This window comes from Cololabis saira, chromosome 8 (genome assembly GCF_033807715.1).
Source record: "Cololabis saira isolate AMF1-May2022 chromosome 8, fColSai1.1, whole genome shotgun sequence".
NCBI classification, from domain to species: Eukaryota; Metazoa; Chordata; class Actinopteri; order Beloniformes; family Belonidae; genus Cololabis; species Cololabis saira.
The window spans coordinates 32893311-32914756 of record NC_084594.1 but is presented as its reverse complement, the minus strand read 5'-3'; the positions used below and the strand labels follow the sequence as shown (position 1 = coordinate 32914756).

The 21446-nt window shown below is 42.0% G+C and overlaps 1 protein-coding gene across 15 annotated transcripts in view; it reads right to left on the bottom strand.

The window, feature by feature from the left end:
• The window catches only part of celf4 (CUGBP, Elav-like family member 4), a 95551-nt gene that overhangs the window by 4814 nt on the left and 69291 nt on the right, over positions 1–21446 (bottom strand). For 2 of the 15 annotated variants that reach the window (XM_061727797.1, XM_061727802.1), the window contains exons 3-11: positions 12640–12688; positions 7567–7695; positions 6596–6675; positions 6107–6247; positions 5634–5772; positions 3776–3925; positions 3330–3440; positions 1933–1998; positions 1503–1583 (exon numbers count right to left, since the gene is read on the bottom strand). In XM_061727797.1, coding sequence (XP_061583781.1) covers positions 1503–1583; positions 1933–1998; positions 3330–3440; positions 3776–3925; positions 5634–5772; positions 6107–6247; positions 6596–6675; positions 7567–7695; positions 12640–12688 — 946 coding nt within the window. The remainder of the gene's footprint in view (positions 1–1502; positions 1584–1932; positions 1999–3329; positions 3441–3775; positions 3926–5633; positions 5773–6106; positions 6248–6595; positions 6676–7566; positions 7696–12639; positions 12689–21446) is intronic. The other 13 variants (XM_061727805.1, XM_061727808.1, XM_061727811.1 and 10 more) reach the window with 11 other exon arrangements.

The window sequence follows — 21446 nt, the reverse complement described above, 5'->3', positions numbered from 1 at the left end:
CAGAGACGGAGACGAGAGAGAAGAGATAGATAAAGGGCAAAGGTAAGAGGAGGGGGGAACAAGCAGGAAGACGGGCGAGGATGAAAAAAGGGAAACCCTGACAGAAGAAGATCCAGCCGTAACAGTGAGAATATAATTGAAGTGCTCAGTAAAATGTATTGTGATGCTTTGTACTGATGGCAGATGTTTGTTTATCAGGTCATCTGTTCCCGTCTCACTGCCTATTAAGTGTAATTGGTCTTTTTGGACGCCGCTGTACGGCCGTTGTGTAGTAATCCGTCTCCATCTCCTAACAGTTATTTGACTGAAAGTCGTTGAACAGAAAGGCAACACATATACACGACAAACAAAGGCTGAAACAGAATTCAACTCAGCATTTTCAATATTCTATTTTTCACAGGCTATTTGAAACAATAATAATGAAACAATAATAACTGCTCTGTGAAGAAGTGTGATATTATGCTCCAGTGTGAATGCAAAGTTTTTAGCCAAAGTTAAAGCTGGGGCTGTGTCACAAAAACCACAGCTCGTTTTACTGCTCAGGAAAATCTGAAGTCACACATCAAAGCAATATTTGATACAGCGACGCTTTATCATCAATCAATTAGGCCCGCAGAGAGTTTATTGGCAGTAATAACTGATTGTTAAATTTCAAGGAAACATTTAGTCTGTCCCACATTTTCTATAGTAATTTTGAGCCTGCCTTTATCTTTAGCGGGTTTGTAAACGTTGCATCCTTAATGATTATCATCGACACAAAAGCAACGCTCCAGTTTCAACATCAGAAAATGTGGTCCTTTTCATTTTGATCAGTTTCTCTGATCTAAACGAACACGCCTGCAACCTTTGCCGTGCAAGAGCCCCATGAGACTCGCTAATAGGCGGCGTTTGTAAAAAATGAGTAACAGCAAAAGTCAAACAGCCACCTTTCCTCATATTACTCTAATACATCACTTATCATTGATCAATAAAAGTGCAGAGTAGTTTATCGGCTACAGTTAACAGCTCGCATTCATTTTAATGCTCCGGTCATTAAAAGTTTCTGTTAAAAGGGAAAACTAAAGTTTGCGTATTTGCAACTTTTTGGATTTTTTTTGTTCTTATTATAAACGCTCAGCTGATGAGCGACTGTCATTGTTTGGTGTGTTTTCCACAAGAGGGCAGTAAGGTCTAACGCATGAGTGTCCCTGGCCCAGGGGTCGCTGAGTTCACCAGCGGGTCTACAGCTGATTTCCAAAGTGCATAGTATACTTTTTCTTTCATACATGATTCACTCTTAACAACTCATTATCTTTGATTATTGTTTGACTATTTATCAAGAAGAAACAGAGCTATTCAGCCTGGGGTTATCATCGCAAACCTTTACACAATGGTCTGTGTTTCTACATTGAATATTTACCCCAAATCACTTAAGAACATGATCAGTCTGAATATGTACGTATAGATTTATTATATATTATAATATATATTTAGTTTGCAGCAGTGTGGCGGGAGTGCTTTACCTTCTCTCTGTTGCTGTGGAATGATGGGTGGAGGGTGGGGGAAGGCTTGGCTGATCTGACCGTATGCAGCAGGGTAGGCTGCTGAGACACACACAAACACACACACACAGCGGATCAGATAACACTCATGACAGCTGCACACACCAGGATACAAATAAACAATGTGATATATATGCAGGAGCACAGCAGAGGATCGATAAGATAACAGACAAAAGAGTCTGCATGTTGCACAAACACAACAAAGAAACACTGAATGCTGCATGAACCAAATATTAATCTGAACAAAGGACTGATATCTTCATCCTCACCTCCACTTCTGCTTTGTTGTGTTCCCCCTCCTCCCCCAAAAAGACTAAGTTAGACATGCAAATACACATTCATGCGTATTAGCAGACACACAAATCAGTTGTGCGGTGAGTGACAGACAGACCTGCGTACTGCTGGACTCCTGTGTAAGCCTGCTGGAGAGGATCAGCTGCAGTGGGACTTTGAGCTGCTTCAACAGAGACATGGAGAGGAGGGCAGGAAGAAGGAGGTGGTGTAGGGCAGCACAGATGGATGAAGGTGTGTGAGTGTGTGTGTGTGCAGGGGCCAAAGAAGTGAGGCATAGAGAATGTAGATGGAGGAGAGGGCACAGAGGAACGCAAGAGTAATATATAACAAGGATGAACGGGAGGAGAGAGATGGAGAGAAGAATAGACAGAGGGAGAAAAGCAGAAAGGTTAGAGAGCCGAACAGTGTGGAGGCAACTCACTGTGCTTGCAGTGTGTGCAGGCCTTTTTTACTTTTCACTTTAATGTTCCTCCCAAAGCATTTCAAAAGTAGCTCACTTTATTTCTAGAAAGGCAGAAAAGTAAAATTTTGAAGGACCACGATTTTTTTTAAATAAAAGGAAAAACACATGGCTCAACTTGCACAAAAGAAACAGATAAAGATGTTTTAAAGACAAGTATCACACTGATCCTACAGTTTGTATTTACGCTGCACACGGGTGAGAAGACAGTTACGGTAAGCATGATACTGGACACACTTGTTGCCACCACTTCACACGTCGTGCATCTTTCTACACCCTAAACTGGTAACTATGGTGGACTTTAAAGCTACCCATCTGTACATTTAACATATGCACATAGAGTACACCACTGACAAAACACACGTGCACACACCAGTAACCACGGACACACCGATGACCCTACAATCACGTACAAACGAAGAGATGCAGAACTGACTCTAGCCCTACGACAACACTGAAACAAAGGCACAAATGGCCAGAAGGAGGAGGTTTGGGCTGAAAGTAAGCGTCTGTAAAACTTGCAGCAGGTGAAATGAAAGAATCCTGTGATTTATTTCTGCTCTAGGCCACTGGCATACGTTACTCCCTTGTCTCAGTTTGTGACATGATGGGGGGGTAGGGGTGGGGACGGGAACGTCAGACTTGTTTCTTTTCAGCCAGCAGACCATGAAACTTTCTATCGATTGATATTAGAGTCTCCAACGTCTTTTGGATATTTGCTAAATAAATCGATTAATGGTATCGGCAGGAACAAGAGCCTCCATATGCAATAAGAGCATTTTTAAAACACTATATCGCAGATAGAAATAATGAGTCTGTAGCCATTTCAGGTTTTAGAAGTTACTGTATGCCATTCTGTTTATACAAATGTAGAAAAATAACATTTTATGCAGAATTTAAAATAAATTTAGTCACGTTTAGAAACTAAAATTTAGAAATGGCCTTAATTAACATGATCTCACAGGCTTGAAATGGTCCTGAACCATTTTAGTCGAAAGAGAAATGGGATGAGGGTGGGAAGGGGAGAGCGCTACCTTCAGAGAGAGAGGAGAGGAAGCAGCCACCCTGAACCCCAAAACAACTCCGTGGAGCCACGCCCAAGCCGTTTTTCTCTGAGTCCTCCCTAAAAACCACCTCCTGCAACACTGGGGAGACAAGAGCGTAGAAAGTAGACAGATTTTTCTTCCACCTCTTCACAAACAGAACCGATGAGGCACCAGCCGCGGGTCATGACACAAGAGCGTACTCTGCTGCTTTCTTTTGTCCTCGGCCTCCTGAACATGCTTCAAAGCTGTTCATGTATGCAAGCTGGCAGCATGAGCACTTTCCTCTTACAATGGTTGCTTTTCTACAGACCTTCAGTGCTAAGAAGTCAAAAGATGAAACTGTATCCGTCAAAGGTTTTTGCAGTAACATTTTCTTTTTTCTGAGATTGCTTTTTACATGTTTGTGCACATGCTGCTAAGAGTAGTAAACCTACCGGGGTAATGGTGGATCCCGTTGGTGAAAACGGCTTCTGCAGGCTGCCCGTTGGCCTGGGGGGGCGGCATGCCAGTAAACCCATTTACACTGATGGGAGAGGGGATGCTGGTCACTGTGGGGGCACTTATGCCTGGGGGAGTGCTGCCACCTGCAGTCACATGCAACACAGGCAAAAACACAAGAGAGGGGGGTTTTCCAAAAGAAGAAAAAACAAAACACTTTTACTCCGACTGGTCATCGTGCAAATGTCAGAAGGGGGAGTCCAATGGACCGGGGAAGACACTAAATGTCAGGGTTTATTTCTTCCTCCTGTAAGGCCCTTGGGGTTACACAACAGCAATTATATCAAAATCTCAGGCTTTAGATCGATAGATAGATTGATAGATAGATGGATACTTTATTAATCCCGAAGGAAATTTAGGGCATCTAGTAGCTGAAAAAACACTTTATGTTTCAAGTCATACAATGTGTCTTTTCATAATCCCGTCATTACGCAGTCCTTCACAATATCAAGAAACAATAATTACAGCAGAGATTATTTATGGGTAAAACATCTCCATTACATCCACTGTGCTCCTTGGTGCACTATTTTGCCACCACAATGATTAAGTAGAGCATTTAAGGACTGTACTATCTTTATTCATGGATATCAGACATCGGTGCTTCCATTAAACAGCCTCACATACTTATTTTAGATCAGATTTTCCCTCCTTTAATTGCTATTTTCGAACGCATGACTATAATGAATAAAAGAAACACAAAAGAAACATCCTCCAGTGGGGGCATCACTTGTGTGTGAATGTGTGTATGAATGGTGGTGGTCGGAGAGGCCGTCGGCGCAGATTGGCTGCCCCGTTTACGTCAGTTTGCCCCAGGGCTACATATGTAGTCTAGCATCACCAATTATGAATGGATTGAATGAATTATATACAACCATTGTAAACTGACCTTGGGTTCCAAAAGTGGAACCCAAGGTTCATTAGACTTTAAGATAAATGCAATTATTATTATTATTATTATTATTATTATTATTATTAATAATAATAATAATAATAATAATAATAATAATAATAATAATAATAATAATAATAATAATAATAATAATAATAATAATAATAATAATAATATTAACATCCTTTTCCTTCCATGGCTGCTCCTGACAGTTCTACAAATGATGATGATGTAAAAAATACCACAGAATTAAAGACACACTAAGTTGAATCAAGTTGGGAGTTTCAGGACTTTTACTACCTTGGCATCATAACGCTTACAATTTTCACAGAAATCTCATCCATTATTACATTATAAGTTTATTGTACTTGGTCTGATGTAAGTTACTTATTTTTGCTCACACTTTAATAATAATAATAATGACTTGGATTTATATAGCGCCCTTCTAGGCACCCAGAGCGCTTTACAGAAATCATTATTCATCCATACACATTCTCTCTGGTGATGGTAAGCTACATCTGTAGCCACAGCTGCCCTGGGGCAGACTGACAGAAGCGTGGCTGCCATATCGCGCCAAACGGCCCCTCCGACCACCACCAACATTCATACACATTCAAACACATTCACACGGGGCAAGGTGGGTAAGGTGTCTTGCCCAAGGACACTACGATAAAATAGTTATATAGTTATTTCCTGTTAAAGCCTTCCTATTTCCCCCTTTTTTGTTCCAGCGATAGCCTGCAATCAGCCGAGAGGGATGCAACCTACTCTTATCTTGCTTGAAAAAACAAACGAAAAATAAATAAATATAATTATTATTATCTTACTTTTATAATCTTACTATAATTACTATTATTACGCATCTCTGTGTGGTGCTTTAGCGTTTGGCCTTCATCCCAGACTACCTGACGTGGGGGTCAGCGGTGCTCCAGGGAGGCCATTGATGGTGGCCATGTGCTGCATCTGGGCGGCGGCGAAGGCGGCCATGGGACTGAGGTATCCTCCCTGGCCCACGGACGCCATGAGTGCTGCCTGCTGCTGCACCTGCGGACGCACGAGGAGAGGGGATTGCAAAGGAGGGTAGACGCTAATAAAATTAATGGCCAAGTAGAAAAAGGAAAGAAGATGTCTATAAAAGGAAATAAGGTCCAGCACACACAGGAAGCAGAACCTATCAGGAAATAACTAGGAAAAGCTGTGAAAATGACAGAATGTGTTCTCCTCATTTCCTTTTTGAAAATTTGACACAACCTCCCTTCCTCTTCTCTCGCTTCACCAGATTAATACATGTGCTTGACTTTAGCGTACCATTTAATCGCCATGACTCATTGCATAAATAGCTGTGGATAAAAAAAAAGAAATGTTTTATGAGTCTTGCCTGAGCGTAGGCTCCGTAGGCTCCAAACTGCAGGGCCATGGGGTTGAAGATGCCCATCTGACCGGCCATCTGCTGCATGCGGCGGATGGTGCGCTCCTTATCCGTGTCAGCGAACTTTACCACCAGACTAGACGAGGCTCCCTGTACGCCACCCACCCACACACACACATACACACACACACATGTTAGTGCGGTTTGACATATACGCGACACGAGCTCGTACGTGTAGATTGCACACACACATGCTGCACACGCATCCTCCCTGATATATTTCCTGCCAAGGCAAACAGCCTACGAGCGTCGGTTATTGCTCCATGCTTGGAAAAAAAAAAATCCAGCTGGGTCATACCTAAAGGACACATTTCCTCGCTGGGTTTAATAAAGTATAACTTAACTTTAAGAAGGTAATTAAACCCGTTTGACTCATCCCTGAGTGACTCACCTCTCTCACACCTACTTTCTCTCTCAGTTCAGTTACGGGATACTCACAGGCATTGTCTGGCTGCCATGTAGTGCACCGATGGCTGCCTGAGCTTCAGCATGAGAGGAGTATTTTACAAATGCACAGCCTAAAGACACAGACGTCGGAAAATGAGTTGGAGAGTGGGAACAAAGGGAACATATTCTTAGTAACAATGCAAAAAAAGAAAAAATTATAATGTTTTCATGTGGGCAAATTCTCCTACAGGACTACAGCAACAAAATATGTTATGACACAGCACTTTACGCTGTGGAGATGTGCGTCAGATGTGCAATAAGCAGGTGAAACACACTCATAACTCCACGAACGATCCTGGGAACCTCCGGCGGGACTGAAAATGCCACAGCATTCCGGTGTCACTTAATATTGACAAGCGCCGTTGATGGATTTGAATAAGTTCCCAGTAATTGTGGAGCTCTCTGAGCGGAGTAAGCTGGTGGATGAATCGTTGTTAATGGAGCTTCACGGAGGAATCAGAATGATCAAGCGCACTGTAATCATCGGGCTTAGTTATCATGGGGCCTCATTGATTGGCTGCTAAGCCCACTGATGAACTTCATGCAGTGAACTTGTGCAGCACTCTGACAACATTTTGAAAGGACATTTTTCTGGCATGACATGAGGCCTACTGGTTAATGAGGAGGTTTACTTCTCCCCCACCCTCTCTCTTTATCAGAGCCATGTACGTTGACTCAAAAGGTTAATGGGGTTCATCTGGAAAGTGTTGGTGGTTTATATCTCTCGTCCCTGCGGGCAGAGCCTTCCAATGGTATTTTCGGTTGAAACTAACAGAATCAACAGTATTCTTACGTAACGGCTCCTCTGATGATTGTGAAAAAAGCCTACTTTGAGGTCACGTAACACGGAGAGTTTAGGAAGAACTTTGCAAAGTCACCAACTTTGAAAGGCAAAAACATTTCTGTGCAGTAGCCTGTGAAAGAGTCTGCTGGCTCAAAGTCATAAACAGCAATAAACTCACCTTTGCTGTTTCCATCGGGACCTCGGAGGATGGTGCATTCCTCAATGCTGCCGAAGGATTCAAAAAGCCGGCGCACATCATCTTCTGACTGTTGCTTGTTGAGCATGCCCACAAACAGCTTTCTGTCTTCTGAAAGGGAAGGGAGAAGGTCACAGTCGGAAGGTCGGAGCTGCTGCCAGTTAAAAGCACATTTGCTCTAAATGCATGCAAAGACCATCAGAGAAAAGTTTCTGAATTCCACCGAACGGATAAGCTTTCATGCTAACGTGGGCCTATTATAAGCCGATACGTCTGCCCACTGGCTTGTGTTAAAGACACAACTTTTACCGCTGAGCCGAAGCATGGATAATTTCAGTACCGTTAATGACACAGTTCACACACTTGTATCGGGAAAGCACATTTTAAATAGAAACGCCGTTTAGCATCAATGGGATTCCTGTTGGCTCTTAATCCTGTCTAACCAGTTGTGCATGAAAACAGCAATGGATCATGAAAGTCCCTTTCTGCTCCGAAAAAGCACACAAAGCAAAGGTCACGTTCTGTGTTAATCGCACAACTTTCTTTCAAATATATATATATATATATATCTATACATACATACATACATACATACATACATACATACATACATACATACATACATACATACATACATACATACATACATACATACATACATACATATATATATATATATATATATATATATATATATATATATATATATATATATATATATATATATATATATATATACACACACACACAGGACTGTCTCAGAAAATTAGAATATTGTGATAAAGTTCTTTAATTTCTGTAATGCAATTAAAAAAGCAAAAATGTCATACATTCTGGATTCATTACAAATCAACTGAAATATTGCAAGCCTTTTATTATTTTAATATTGCTGATTATGGCTTACAGTTTAAGATTAAGATTCCCAGAATATTCTATTTTTTTGAGATAGGATATTTGAGTTTTCTTATATATATATATATATATATATATATATATATATATATATAAACATATGTATGTATACACTCCATATTACACTCCATATTTATAATAATGAAACCATGTATCTGATCCCTTTATGGTAAAAACCGTTGATGTTTAATATTTGACTAACATTCAGAGGAGCTGCCAAGCTGTTCTTGCTTATGATATAGTAGCGCTCCAGTTAAGAGGCTAATATGATAGCCTACACTTGTTTTCAGAGCACAGAGTAAATGCCTCTGTTCGATTATTTCTGGACTTCATCTGCAGCATCTTGCTTTGCACCATCTGGCCTGCTTGCCTGTAATAACGCCATAACGAAAACAGGTTGTGCAAAGCACGCCACTTTGCATTTCTGGCTGCGCTTTAATGTTGCAAGCCATTAAATCGCTCGCCATTCACCGTGGAAGGTACCGGGAACCCGGTTAAGTGCAAAGCCCTCCTACTGATCTCGCAGCACATCAAACTACAACAAAGATAATATATCGCCAAAATGGAAAAAAGAATAAAACGCTGTCCTAAAATTTAGAAATCCTAACCTCTTATCGGCCAATAAGTGGAAACCATCTGGTAGTTTGCCCTGTTTAAATAATATTTAAAACAAGAATACATTTTGCCCCGAAAAATATTCTGCACACAACATCCAGGTAATTTATACAGCAGATGTTTCTGTTTGGCATAAAACAACATGATGTGATATAAACTGAAAATTACATGTGGTTCTTACAAAAGTGAAATTTTTTCCATCAAATTAGCAAAACCTTCTTTCCTCTCTGCGTCCCGTCTGTCTGATCGGCCATTACAGAATGACACCCATTTGAAGGTCATTTGAGGGGTTCTTGGAATTGCTCATAATAGGAATTTAGCAGAAGATCATTTGGAGCCTGTAGGTTGTGGCGTGGGGTCTTTGTGAAGTGAACTGGCTTTCCACAGAGGCTCTTTGTTGTCCCTAGGCCCTTCCTAATCAGCTTCTGCTGGCTCCACTGCTGTCCTACTGGAAGAGGCTGCTGCTGAAGGGACGTGCTGCTGACATGTGTGTGTGTGTGTGTGTGTGTGCAAAAATATCTAGGTTGGTGGCGAGTATCTGAATGTCAGGATGCAGGTTTCCCCAGCTGAGTGTTGCACGGTAATACGGTGAGCAGGGTTACTCAGTTTTAATGTTCTGGCTGATCAGTGCTGCTGAAAAAGAACAGGAGGATGATACAATGAGATATAAATCAGTTGAGCAGGGGCTTTATGAAATATAGGCTTACCGAGGTGCAGCACTGGTCAGTCAGTGTCAGTCTATGACAGTTAAGAGTTTGAGGGGATTTGTGAAGCAGACGAGGACAGGGCGTCCAACTGTGGCAGATGCGTTGACATGCACGGCTGTTTTCTGCTCTTACATTACATAAAGTCGGAGCTTTGTGGAAACGGATATATATGTTTGGAAATTAATGAGCCTCAAAGCAATTGCCTCTGAATGTGCTCTGCAAATGAATGCGTGTGTGGACGTGGGTACCCGTGAGCGAGCGTGCGTGCGTGCTGAGGATCCGTTCCCCCACCGCCTGCGCTTAACAGGGTTGTCCTTGCCGAGTCAACAAGACTAATCTGCGCCCTGGCCTTGCACCGGGGGGGTGGGTTGGTACGGCGAGTGTTTACAAGAGTGTAGCACACATCAGTGTTGGAGGACACACACCTATGCGCAGACACATGCACACCAATCTCGGACCGTTTCTCCCCCCCATCTTCTTGGGAACACACGCGTTCTCACACACGAGCCTCTGACTGCTGGCTAAAGATCGGAGCTCTCCGGGGGAAACCGCAGATAAACGTGACGTCTCTCTTTGGGAAGGAAGTTCACAGCACAAACGCAGGCGAACTCGTGCTCGACAAGGGAACAAGTCAATGTACGGCAGAGTCTCGACATCACAGAAAGCTCTCTCAGAAACAGACGGGCAAAAAGCACATGGCAATGTGTCTCCCTGATCTCCCGCAACTGTCAGATTTCACAGCAGGTGGCCGACATAGTTCCAGTATTTGCTTAAGATTTCATCTCTAGCATCAGTATTCCTTTTTTAATCACAGCACAAGCACTTCCAATGCTGGAAAGTAACAACGTTTTCATTTCATCTAACACTGTAGCCACTTTATGCTGCTTTCAGCTCATTTTCGAGATAAGATTTTCAACTTCTTGCTTTAATACATTTATTTTTTATTAGAAAGATAGATTTAGCGGTTAATCTTCAGAAGAAAATTTTGTTTAAAATACAAAACAAAAAAAAAAAAACAACCCCATCATTTGTACAATACAGAACATTTCAGTTTGTAGTCCCTTTTAAAGGCAGCGCCTGCTTTCCGATTATGTTATGACTTGATTCATCTATTTTTGTGTCATGCAGACAAAGTGCCCAACCCTTCTGCGTTTATAAGACACCCAAGGTTCGGTTGCAGTGATCAAGCGAGCTGTTGCATTTCATAGTGTAACTTAATAGGCCTATGGATTTTTGTTATATCTTGGACAAAGTGTATTGCCATCTTTCCAAGATGGGCGAATAGATAAAATCTGACTCTCAAAAGTTCTTCTCCTGAAGTACATCCAAAGTTTTTACAACAAAAATCAACAGAAATGTGGATCGTTAGAATGAAACAAAAAACAAAAACATAGACAAGGAAAAGAGGGGAAATTAATAATTATTTTTGTTGAACGAGCTGCAACATTTATATTTATATACATTTTCTGCCAAATTAGTAATCTTACTATTGATAGCACAGTATGTTCTCAATATTCATGTGATTATAGATTAGTACATAGCAAAAACTGATTTTAAAAGAAGTAAAAACGACTTAAATTTTAAGAACTCTAATCACAAAAAGTTTTCTCACCCGACTGGCAAAGATGTGTAAAATAAGACAATATTGAATAGATAAATAGAATATTAGGGATTTTTCTACCAAGGCTGATTTTGCAGCACATTTTTCCTGCAGGATGCAGGATACTTGCTTTTACAAGAGTTCCTGATGTAGTATCGCTGTTGTATGTGCGGTGTCCTGGTATTACGGCGTGCAGCCCTAACAAATAGAAATGTTGGGAGTAGATGAAAGCAAGAGAAGTGAGCTGAAGACTAACATTTAGACAAGACCGACCTCCAGTCCGGACGGGTGCGTACATCTCGCATGGCCCCGCACTTTTCTTTCTCATGCGCAGTGGTTGCTCCTGTTTCCTCCTGCTCCATCAATCATTCTTTGAAAACCAACAGACTAAATGGAAGAGGACGCTGCACAGCCTCTCCTCCTTTCTTTAAAGGTTATTTTCTTTACAGGCTAACACCTCTCTCTCCCTGTGCTCTGACTGCTTATCAACCTTTAGCTACGGTACTTGCATGCTCCATCCCCACCCACACCCCCTCGCCTCCACCGCTCTTTCCCTTTTTCTTGTGGCTCGAGAATCACTCTGGTGCCAGTTATAGTAGCGGCTGGAAAGTCTGAAAGACTGGCCAAAATTGTCAAACTGCTTCAATCTTATCTTGTGCAGTCCATTGATTGATGTCAGGAGCGGGTCACTACATGTCTAGACACAGAAAATTCTCTCTAAGCAGTCCTGGTCGTCAGTGAGGTACGCCGCACAAAAAAAGGCCAGCGTAGACATCCATGTTCATTAACGCAGATCTGCCGTTTAATCTGAGGTTTATTTGGCCGATGCAAACTTGTGACACGAGTCAAACAGGATTTGCTTTGCTGCAGACAGGTTTTGAGAGGGGTTTTGAAAGAAGAGGCGACTTGTTTTCCCCTTCGAGCATGACAAGGAATGCATGTCTCTGTGTACGCGTGCGCATGTATACGCATCAGCGCATATGATGAAACTCCGAGTTAGGAGTCGGAGGCTGAGCCGGCCAGGAAGAGCGCTGTTTACATAATGTGTTCTGAACACTGGAGGGTTTGGCCAGGCTGCGCTGTCACTCCGCGTTGAGGTGCAGGGCATCGTCAAACGGGACGGATCACAGTGAGGCTGATACACACGGGCAGCATTTTTGTAGGGCCGGGACAAAGGGAGGCAGTAGAAAAAAGGGGGTTGGATAGAAAGTCATACAATACCTCCTCGACTCTCGCTGTCCGCTGGCTTCACCTGGATTGGTCTGTTCATCTGGGACAGTCAGAGAAAGGGAAGGAATGAAGAAAAGAGAACAGACAAAGATAGCAGTCAGAATCATGTAATGGCACAGGCTTTTACCCTCCTTCCCCCCAAAAATAGAGAAAAAAAACCCAACATTTTTTTTCGAATCACTCAGCCAAATTACAGGTAAAGTGTATTGAAAATCTCCAAAGCTGTAGCGCTTACAGATGTTAGGGGTGTAGCCGGTTCGGGAATATTATTTAATCCAAGATGAAAGGAGAGAGGACGTTGGAGGAGAGGAGAGGGAAGGAGAAAATGAACGATGCAGAGGCCGGATTCTTCTGGAGAGTTAATTGTGGGTCAGTTTCACTACATTTGCAGCATCATAATTCAGTCTAGTTGGACTTTATCCGCTCAGATCTGTTGTGGATTCATGCACATTCATCAAGCAGCATCAACACGTAACGTATGCAAAACATTTAGTGCTGTTTCTCACATTTGTAGGCCACACTGCAAATTACCAATCTCTTCATAGCCTTACACAAACACACACACACACAAACACACACACACACACACACATGCTCACACTGTCCCCCATTGAGACCTTTCCACGCTGCCTCCGCTGAGGCCCTCCTTTCATTTCACTCCTGCCTGTCAAAATTTCCCTCTCCGCCTCACCACCCTGCTAAACGCTTGCCGCCAATCAATTTTTAATAATGCCAATCGCCACGCTGCCAGGAGGAATAGGACCGGAGGGGGGGGAGGAGAGGACGTGAAAGCGGAGGGGGGGAAGAGAAAGGTCAAGGTTCTGTGTGATGCAGAATTTGTGTTTTACAAAACGTCATTAAATATTGTCCTTCGACTTTGCTGATACAGTCATCATATTTATGAAAATGCGAGCATTCAGACGGTTTATTAAAGGCAAGAAAAGAAGAAAAAAAGAAGGAAAAATAATCCGTCGTGGCACAAGGACACGATGCAAACACTATCTACACTCGGACCTTCACCCCTTTTCTGGAGCGTTTCTGGTGCGAATATTAAATCCCGTCGTTCTCCGCAACACTTATTTAAAATGGAGTTACCCATTCCCTCATCTCCTCCCTCTCCCTGACAGCCAAGAGAACCCTACTAATGTTTTTAATGTGCTGTGATGCATTATTTATCAGACTGGCTGTTGATATGGAAAAAGGACAAGTGGGGATAAAGAAAAACGAGGAACAGGAAGAAAGGGGGAGTTAAAAACTGAGTAAAAAAGTGAGAGTGTGTGAGAAAGGAAGAAATGATTGCAGGAGGAAGAAAAAAAAACAAACGGGAGAAAACCGAAAGCACATTAAAAGGAAAAGCTGATGGGGGTGTGAGGGGTGTTTGAGGAGAGAGAAATGTGATGATTAAAAAAGCAGAGGGGGAAGAGAGGCCCGTGGAGGAATGAGGAAAAGAGGGCATGGGGGAGATGAGGACATAGATCACCGTATGGGACAAGGTCAGCCCAAAGCTCCCAGGAGGCCTATAAGCCTGCATACATATGAGCACTTCTACCATGACCCATACAAATGGCCTGACCTCAATCTGACCTAAATGTTTCCGCCCCTTTTAGTTTTGCATGCAAGCGCAGGTTTTAACCTGTGCTGGTTATGATTGTACATAGCCAAACATCGTTTTGAGGTTCTTTTGAGGTGTAAACAACAGAAAAAAGATACAATATCCCCAAAGGTTCTGCTTCTTTAAGAAAAACTGTAAATCTCAATTTCTAGCATACAGACTTGGAGCGCGCACAGATCAATCTGTGAGTCCTTTAACTCGTCACTGCTAGTTGAGCACCAGTACGCGAAATGTCTGCTAATAAATTTTAACATACCGCTCCAAATAATGTGAAGTGGTTAAACCATTATTTTCTTTTGTCACTGAAAGCTGAGAGCAGTTTCATGGTCCCTCTATCAGTGCTTTCCATTATCCCAGGCCCATAACTGCTTCAAGGTCAGTTTTATCATCCTGTACATAATAGGGTGAGTTAGCACCAGCCCAGTGGACAACCATTCCCAAAATAGTTGTTAAAAGCAGACGCCGACTTGCTCAGATAGTTCCCCCAGGAAGTGTGTGACGGTGCCGGCCACAGCCAGGTGGCAGTGTTGAGCAGGAGGGGCAGTCGTATGTAGAAAATACCATCTCCAAAAAAGACTACAAGCTGGATACATGTATATATGTATATATATATATATATATGTATATATATATATATATATATATATATATATATATATATATATATATATATATATATATATATATATATATATATATATATGTACAAAAATACATATGCAACCTTTGTGCTCAGGCTAACAAGAATAAATGCGTGAGCTGACATTCAACTAGACACGCCTGCTTAAACACACAAGCTTGGCTCATCCACAGACACATGGCATCACAAATAAGCTCGAAGAAAGCACTCAAGCGTGCATGGAAGCATACAACAGGATACAAATAAGCACACGCACAATAGATATGTAAATGCAGCCTTGTGAGTCAACACGTGCAGCGCCTCAATAGGCTCGGTTTGCAGTGGCTTTTGCACCTTATGCCTCGCTTGTAGCTTCTTTTTTTCTTCACTGTAGCCTTGAGAGAGCGGCCGCCTTTTCATCCATGTTTTTAAAAACACCAGCGAAATCCAGTTGCGGACTCTGACACATGTCTGCTCAGCTCTATTGTTAGCGAAAGTCTAGCTCAGCAGCGATAGGGTGGCTTTGGTGCGCACACATGATCGGCGGCTCCAGAGGAACCGTGGCACACTCTTGCACACGTCTTTGCCACACTCCTCTGTTGATTATGTAAGTCAATGACAGGGCTCTGCCTCAGTGCTGCCATAGATTCCCTGTGAACTGGAAGCTCAGGGAATACACGGTCTGCATGTAGTCTGTGCTGTACCCAACTGGTGACTCATTCTTTTGAATCATTTTGGCACGACCCGAGTGTGCAGCAAGGCCCACAAGATTAGATCCAAAGAGTGTGGGACGACAGTTTGCCTTATTGGATTTTACCTTGAAATGGGACAAAACTGAAGCCCTTGATCTGAGTTTTTCCACTTACTGTATTGATTTCACTGCAAGGAAGCCACAAAAATTAAGTTAGAAAAGCATTGTTACAATGACAACTCTATGGGATTTTCTGCCCACGAATTTCTGTACAGTACTTCATTATGTCAAATGTGCTTCAAAGATGGTTTATTACGAATTGATTAAAGTAGTGCCAGCATCTACAAGCCTCCAGCACCAAATAAGTAAATAAATAAATAAAAATGATGGATGCACGCACAGCCGGAGTAATACACAACAAGCGCATGGACACAAACACCCATGCTCACACTCCCATCATGCTCTGAGAAAAGGAATATTGAAAGTGTGCTTTACGAAACTCGAGAGAGGAGGTAGGATTTTCTCATTTTCACCCTCGTCTCGCAGATGTGTTTTTGAGAGAGAGAGTGGAGCATTGTGGGCCAGGTCATTTCATTATCACAGTGAGAAAGCACTCCATGAAACTCTCCTAGGGAAGCAAGGCTGCTCATAATATTGGGGCTCTGCTTTTGTCAAAACTCCTGTTTCACATTTGGATGCGAAAAACACCATTTAAAAAAAAAAATATATTCTAATGTCTTATGTTTTTTTCTATCTAAATTTTGATATGTTTTTATTCTTTTTTGGTGGTTTCTATTCTTTCATATATCTACTGCATGTGAAAGAAAATAGCTAAAATGAGTGTCTCTGGAGCAATGCCACTGGGTCCACGTTTAACCAAACATGTCAAATGAACCACTGGCACACTCTCCAAAGTATCCCAGCATGCACTCATTTTGGTATGGAGACATGCCAGTATAGACATAAGTTGAACAACATGTGGCTATAACCCTGAGATGCTTTGGGAAAGCTGGGCTTTTGCATGGGAAAAAACGGAAACACCTTTAGTGCAAAGATGAGCTAATAGACTAAAGATTTAGCGGGCGTGACATGGACTCAACCAGTGGTCACAAAGAGGACAGGCTATTTGAAAAGTATGGATTTTACAATAATTCACAGCTGGCATTATTGTAAACCAATGAAAGACCTCCACACACATTTCCATTAAAGCACTTGGAGTACACATGAAATTTTCTTTTTTATTGAGTTATTGAGTCACAGAAGTATTTTAGTGCATCTGAAGCAAAAAGCCCGCTCACGCGCTTCCATCAACTTTATTACTGCTGTGCGATGACCACTGCAGCTGGAATCAGCACAGGAACTAAGTAGGCTGCACAGAGTCAATGAGGTGGTGGAGATGACCTGGTTATAATGCAAGGCTGTTGTAAAGGTTTGATTGATTACTGCAAACAGAATTCCTCTAGAAGAAGAGAAAATAAATCATAAAATCTGATGCCCTGCAATGTTTGTTTTCCTCAAACTTATACAGTACATGCTGTTATTATCATTATCACATTTATCTTGCGATTATTCTTGCTATTGTTCAAGTCACTCAATTTCATGTGCAAATCCAATGTAAATGTGTCAGTTTTGCTGGAAAAGCAAAACATTTATAAAATGTTTACATTTATTATAATGTAATAAAATGTAGCTGTTTCCGTCAACATCAATTTTTTATATAATCTTTCAAAATGTGCATCAAGGCTGGTAAAATTATATTATCCGAGTCACACTCAGCAATACCTTTGGAGCGTGCACAGGTCATACGTACTGTAGAGAGACGTGTCAAAGCCTTGTTTTGAATATAAAATGAAAACTAGAAATTCACAACTATTTTCTCATAGATACATGTCCTCCTAAAGGAATATTCATTGGAAATACATTTTCCCTTTTGCCTAATTGGGCAAACATCTCTTATTAGAGCTAAATTGAAGTTTGAGTTGTATAAATGAGGCCCCTCTATCATAGTCTGGTGTTTGACTGCCTATTTCCTGCTTCCTTAATGGTGACCTCTCTGCTTTTTAAAAAGAAATCATTTTCTGGACATTTATCATCAGACACTGTCCTGAATCAAACACACCACAGGCACTCTGGTGCGACTCCGGCCCCTGAAATACCCAGAGTGCAGTGTGATTTGATGTTGGTCCAGCCACTGTTTGACAAGAACTTTCAGGTTAGTCTATAAATTGATAAATGGCTAAATCCCACTAGGATTCCCCTCAGGTTTAATCTCCACTAATGTCTACACATCGCAGTGAGTATTTTTCCACCTTCCCTCTCTGTGTAGTTCTTCATCGTGACATATGGCCAAACATTAAAGCTTTCTTTTAGAGTGAAACATATTGCACGGGGATCGGTTTCTGTATGTGAGGGTAAAGAGGGCTATAAAGCAAAGCATCCCAGTCTCTTTCCTCTTGTTGCATTTCTTCTCCTTTATCCCCCACTCATCTTTATAGACAAATGGAGATGGGCAATCTGTTTCACGTCAGATAAGGGGTGAGGGGGGTATATTTTTTGACAACACAGCAGCCGGGCCCAGCTGTTTGTGCCGGGATTGAGTGGCATGCCGCAGTCACCCTGAGCGGACAGGACCAAAGGAAACCCAGACAGCCAGAAAAAAAAAGGCATCCAGCTGAATTATGAATCGGCACAGACTGTGCTTTCTTTGGTTGTTGCACCGCAGTACCGGGGTGGATAGAAGCAACTATAATGTGGCTGCAGCGTGGATCATAGCAAATCAGACCCGTGCCCTCATTCATCAACATGTTCTAATGTTAAAAGTGCTTCGGAGTCAATGCAGCAATGCAGCAAACCTTTCCCTGAAAAACACCAGATATACACATCGGACTTCTAACATTCTCATTTTCTGCAGGAAATACATTTGATATGAAAAGAGTGTAAACTGTGTGTCAAATTACATTCAGCCTTACCTATCCCGACCTCAAATCCCTTTCAAAGGCACGCTCATATGTGCCTATGAAAGGGATTTTATGAATTGTTGGCATGTTTCTGTATCCTGCTGCTCGCTCTGTGTTGCTGCTGTCCCAGTAGAGTCTACCAAGATCGCTACATCCCCACAAAGGCAGATGAAAGAGAAACACACAAAGATCACAAAAGGAAGCAAGCCTCTGTGTTCGACCCTCTGATCGTCCCTGATTCCTTCATCAACATGGCCTCTACACACCTTGCAGGCATACACCAAACATGAAGGGGGAGAATGATAGATGAGCATGCACGCACGCACCCACACACCTACACACACACATACACACTCACATTCAAAAGTATCAAATCAGATTGTGTCTTTAATGTGAAGCTACATTCTGGGCTTTGACTTTACAAGTCAAATTTGTTCCGGCTTTAAAGCCCATCGTTCTCCTCTGAACACCACAGATTCTTTCTTTATTTCTTCTCTGATTATATAGGATTTCTTTTTGACAAAACTACCCTTGGAAATGTTTTCCTCAACTTTCTGAAGACCTGTTGTAAGAAGAAAAACTCCAGTTACAAAACACAGACATTTTCAAAGCTCTACATTATCACACACCCCCGCTCCTCCTCCACGCCTTTTCCTTATTTGCCTGCAGTTGGTAGAGAACAGCAATGCTTTTCTCACATCCATTGTTTGATCCATTTCACACCAGCCCACCTCTTCTTTATCTCCTCCTGTTTTCTCCTTCTCTCACTGGCGAGCAGCCTGAATGCTGGCATTGCAGCGGGACAGCTTTGGAGCCGTTTTGAATGAGAGGTTCAAATGAAAATGTAGAGTGTTCTGTTTTCCCTTTCTATTCCGGTTCCACATCTTATTATTGTCCTTGTTTTTTCTCCCACCTCTTCTGCTGTATGAATTTTACTCTTGAACTGAGAAAATGAGTGTGAAAACATTTTTTTCTTCTCCCGTAATGTAATGCATAAAAGTGTGTTTGCCTCCCCTCATTTTCCCATCTTTTTTGTGCTCTACCTGGATCAGAGCCAACGGGGAATGAGAGCAGACAGGGTTCCTAGCAATCACTTTAATAGGAATCGACAGTTCAGAATTCTGTTGTCACAGTGTAACTGGATAGAAAAAGCACATCATCTGCACCCCCAGATGATTTTGCCCTGTCAGAACCTGTTATAGCTTCACACACTTGCCTCTGACATGCACTTGTCCCCGCGTGACACCCACAACACACTAAAGACTCGTGTAAATGAGATGCACGCACAAGAAGCACAGGCAAACGATACTTTTTAAATATTCTATTTTAAGAGCCGATAAATGTTTAATTTGTTGCTTCATGACACACAGCGTGACGTCTGAATCTGAAATTCTGCTGTAAGGCCTGACCGCAGCTCCATTCAGTGCAGAAGGAGGCATTGCAAAGTAAGTGCAGTGACATGGCGGAGGGAAAAAAAAGCCAACAGAAAAACAGGCACGCACACACGTTACTTGATTTGATGTACAGCGCCTTGGCAATCAACAGCGCTGATGTTACCATATGGACTAATGCTTTGACTATAAAAAGAAAAAGATCTATATCTGTGGAGGCGGCTGGGGGCGGAGGTGCGGGAGCGAAGCAGCGGGAGAAAGAAAGCAGAAGACAAGGAGAATGAAAAGTGCAAGAAAATTGGTGTGAGAGAAGTGAGGGTGTCACTGTGAGGCAGAGCAGATCTCACTTCATGTGTGAGTGCGCCTTTGTGCGCATAACGCATCGGCGTTCGTGCGATTAGAAGTGTTCAAACCTTGTGTGTGAGTGTGCATTTATGGGTGCTCCGGTGTATTTAAGCCTCCAGGAGGAGAGAAGACCGACAAGGACAAGATGTGATAGAGTCTGTAAGTAAGTGATAGAGAGAGAGAAGAAAGAAAAAAGCTAAATAGAGAAAGTGTAGAGGGCAATTTTCAGCCTCGCTATGCCTTTCCCTCTAAACTTGCTGCATTGCTCGGGCTTTGCAGTATACAGTGAAGATTAAGCCAGATGAGAAAGCCATAAATTCTACTTTTCTCTTTCCAGAGGTGAACATAAATCATGGCTGGTGCTAGCGTGCCATCACTAAGTTTTTTCTTTTTACTTATCTAATGAATAAAAAAGAAAAAGAAAAAAACCAAGTGTACAGGCTGTCATATTCTGAGCTGGGCAGACGTTCGCTCCCCAGTTCTCTCTCAGCCATCACCGAGGTAGAGAGTGGGGGGGTTCTCAAAATTGTTGCAGGACTATTCAAGAATCTGTGTGCGTGATTGAATAAGAGGAAGGAAGTGGGAGCCGACTTGAAAGGCCCGTGTATATGAAAAATACCTCACAGCACATGCAAATGTAAATATAGGCACAAACGGAAGCACAAGCAAATATCATGAAGAAACTGGGATGAGGAAACGCTACCGCTGAGGAGTCATACACCTGCCCATCTCTAAAAAGATATTAAATATTATTTAACACCAAAGACAGGGAAAAAAACTCTAAAAAATAATTTAGATGCACTGTTTTCACATTTCACATCAGTGTTCTGCAATAAGAATACATTTGAAAATCAGTGCCTCTATTGTCATATTATGGAAGCAGATCAGGGAATATGGATTGTATGGTTTTTAACTTGTAGTATTTTTAAGCCTTGATCAAATCACTGAACATCTAAATGAAAACTGGACCTCAAAAGAATCCAAATCAAGATTTAAAGCAGCAGTTCAACATCTTGAAACTTTTTTCTATTTCTATAGAGACTGAATTCATTGCTGCAAGGTTGCCAGGCAACCAAGTACCACTTTAGGAAACCCATGTTTTTACAACACAAACAGCGCACACGATCTCAATTAGAAACACTGGTGGGTGGATTTCCTCACCTTCGGGTGAACAGTGAAGCTT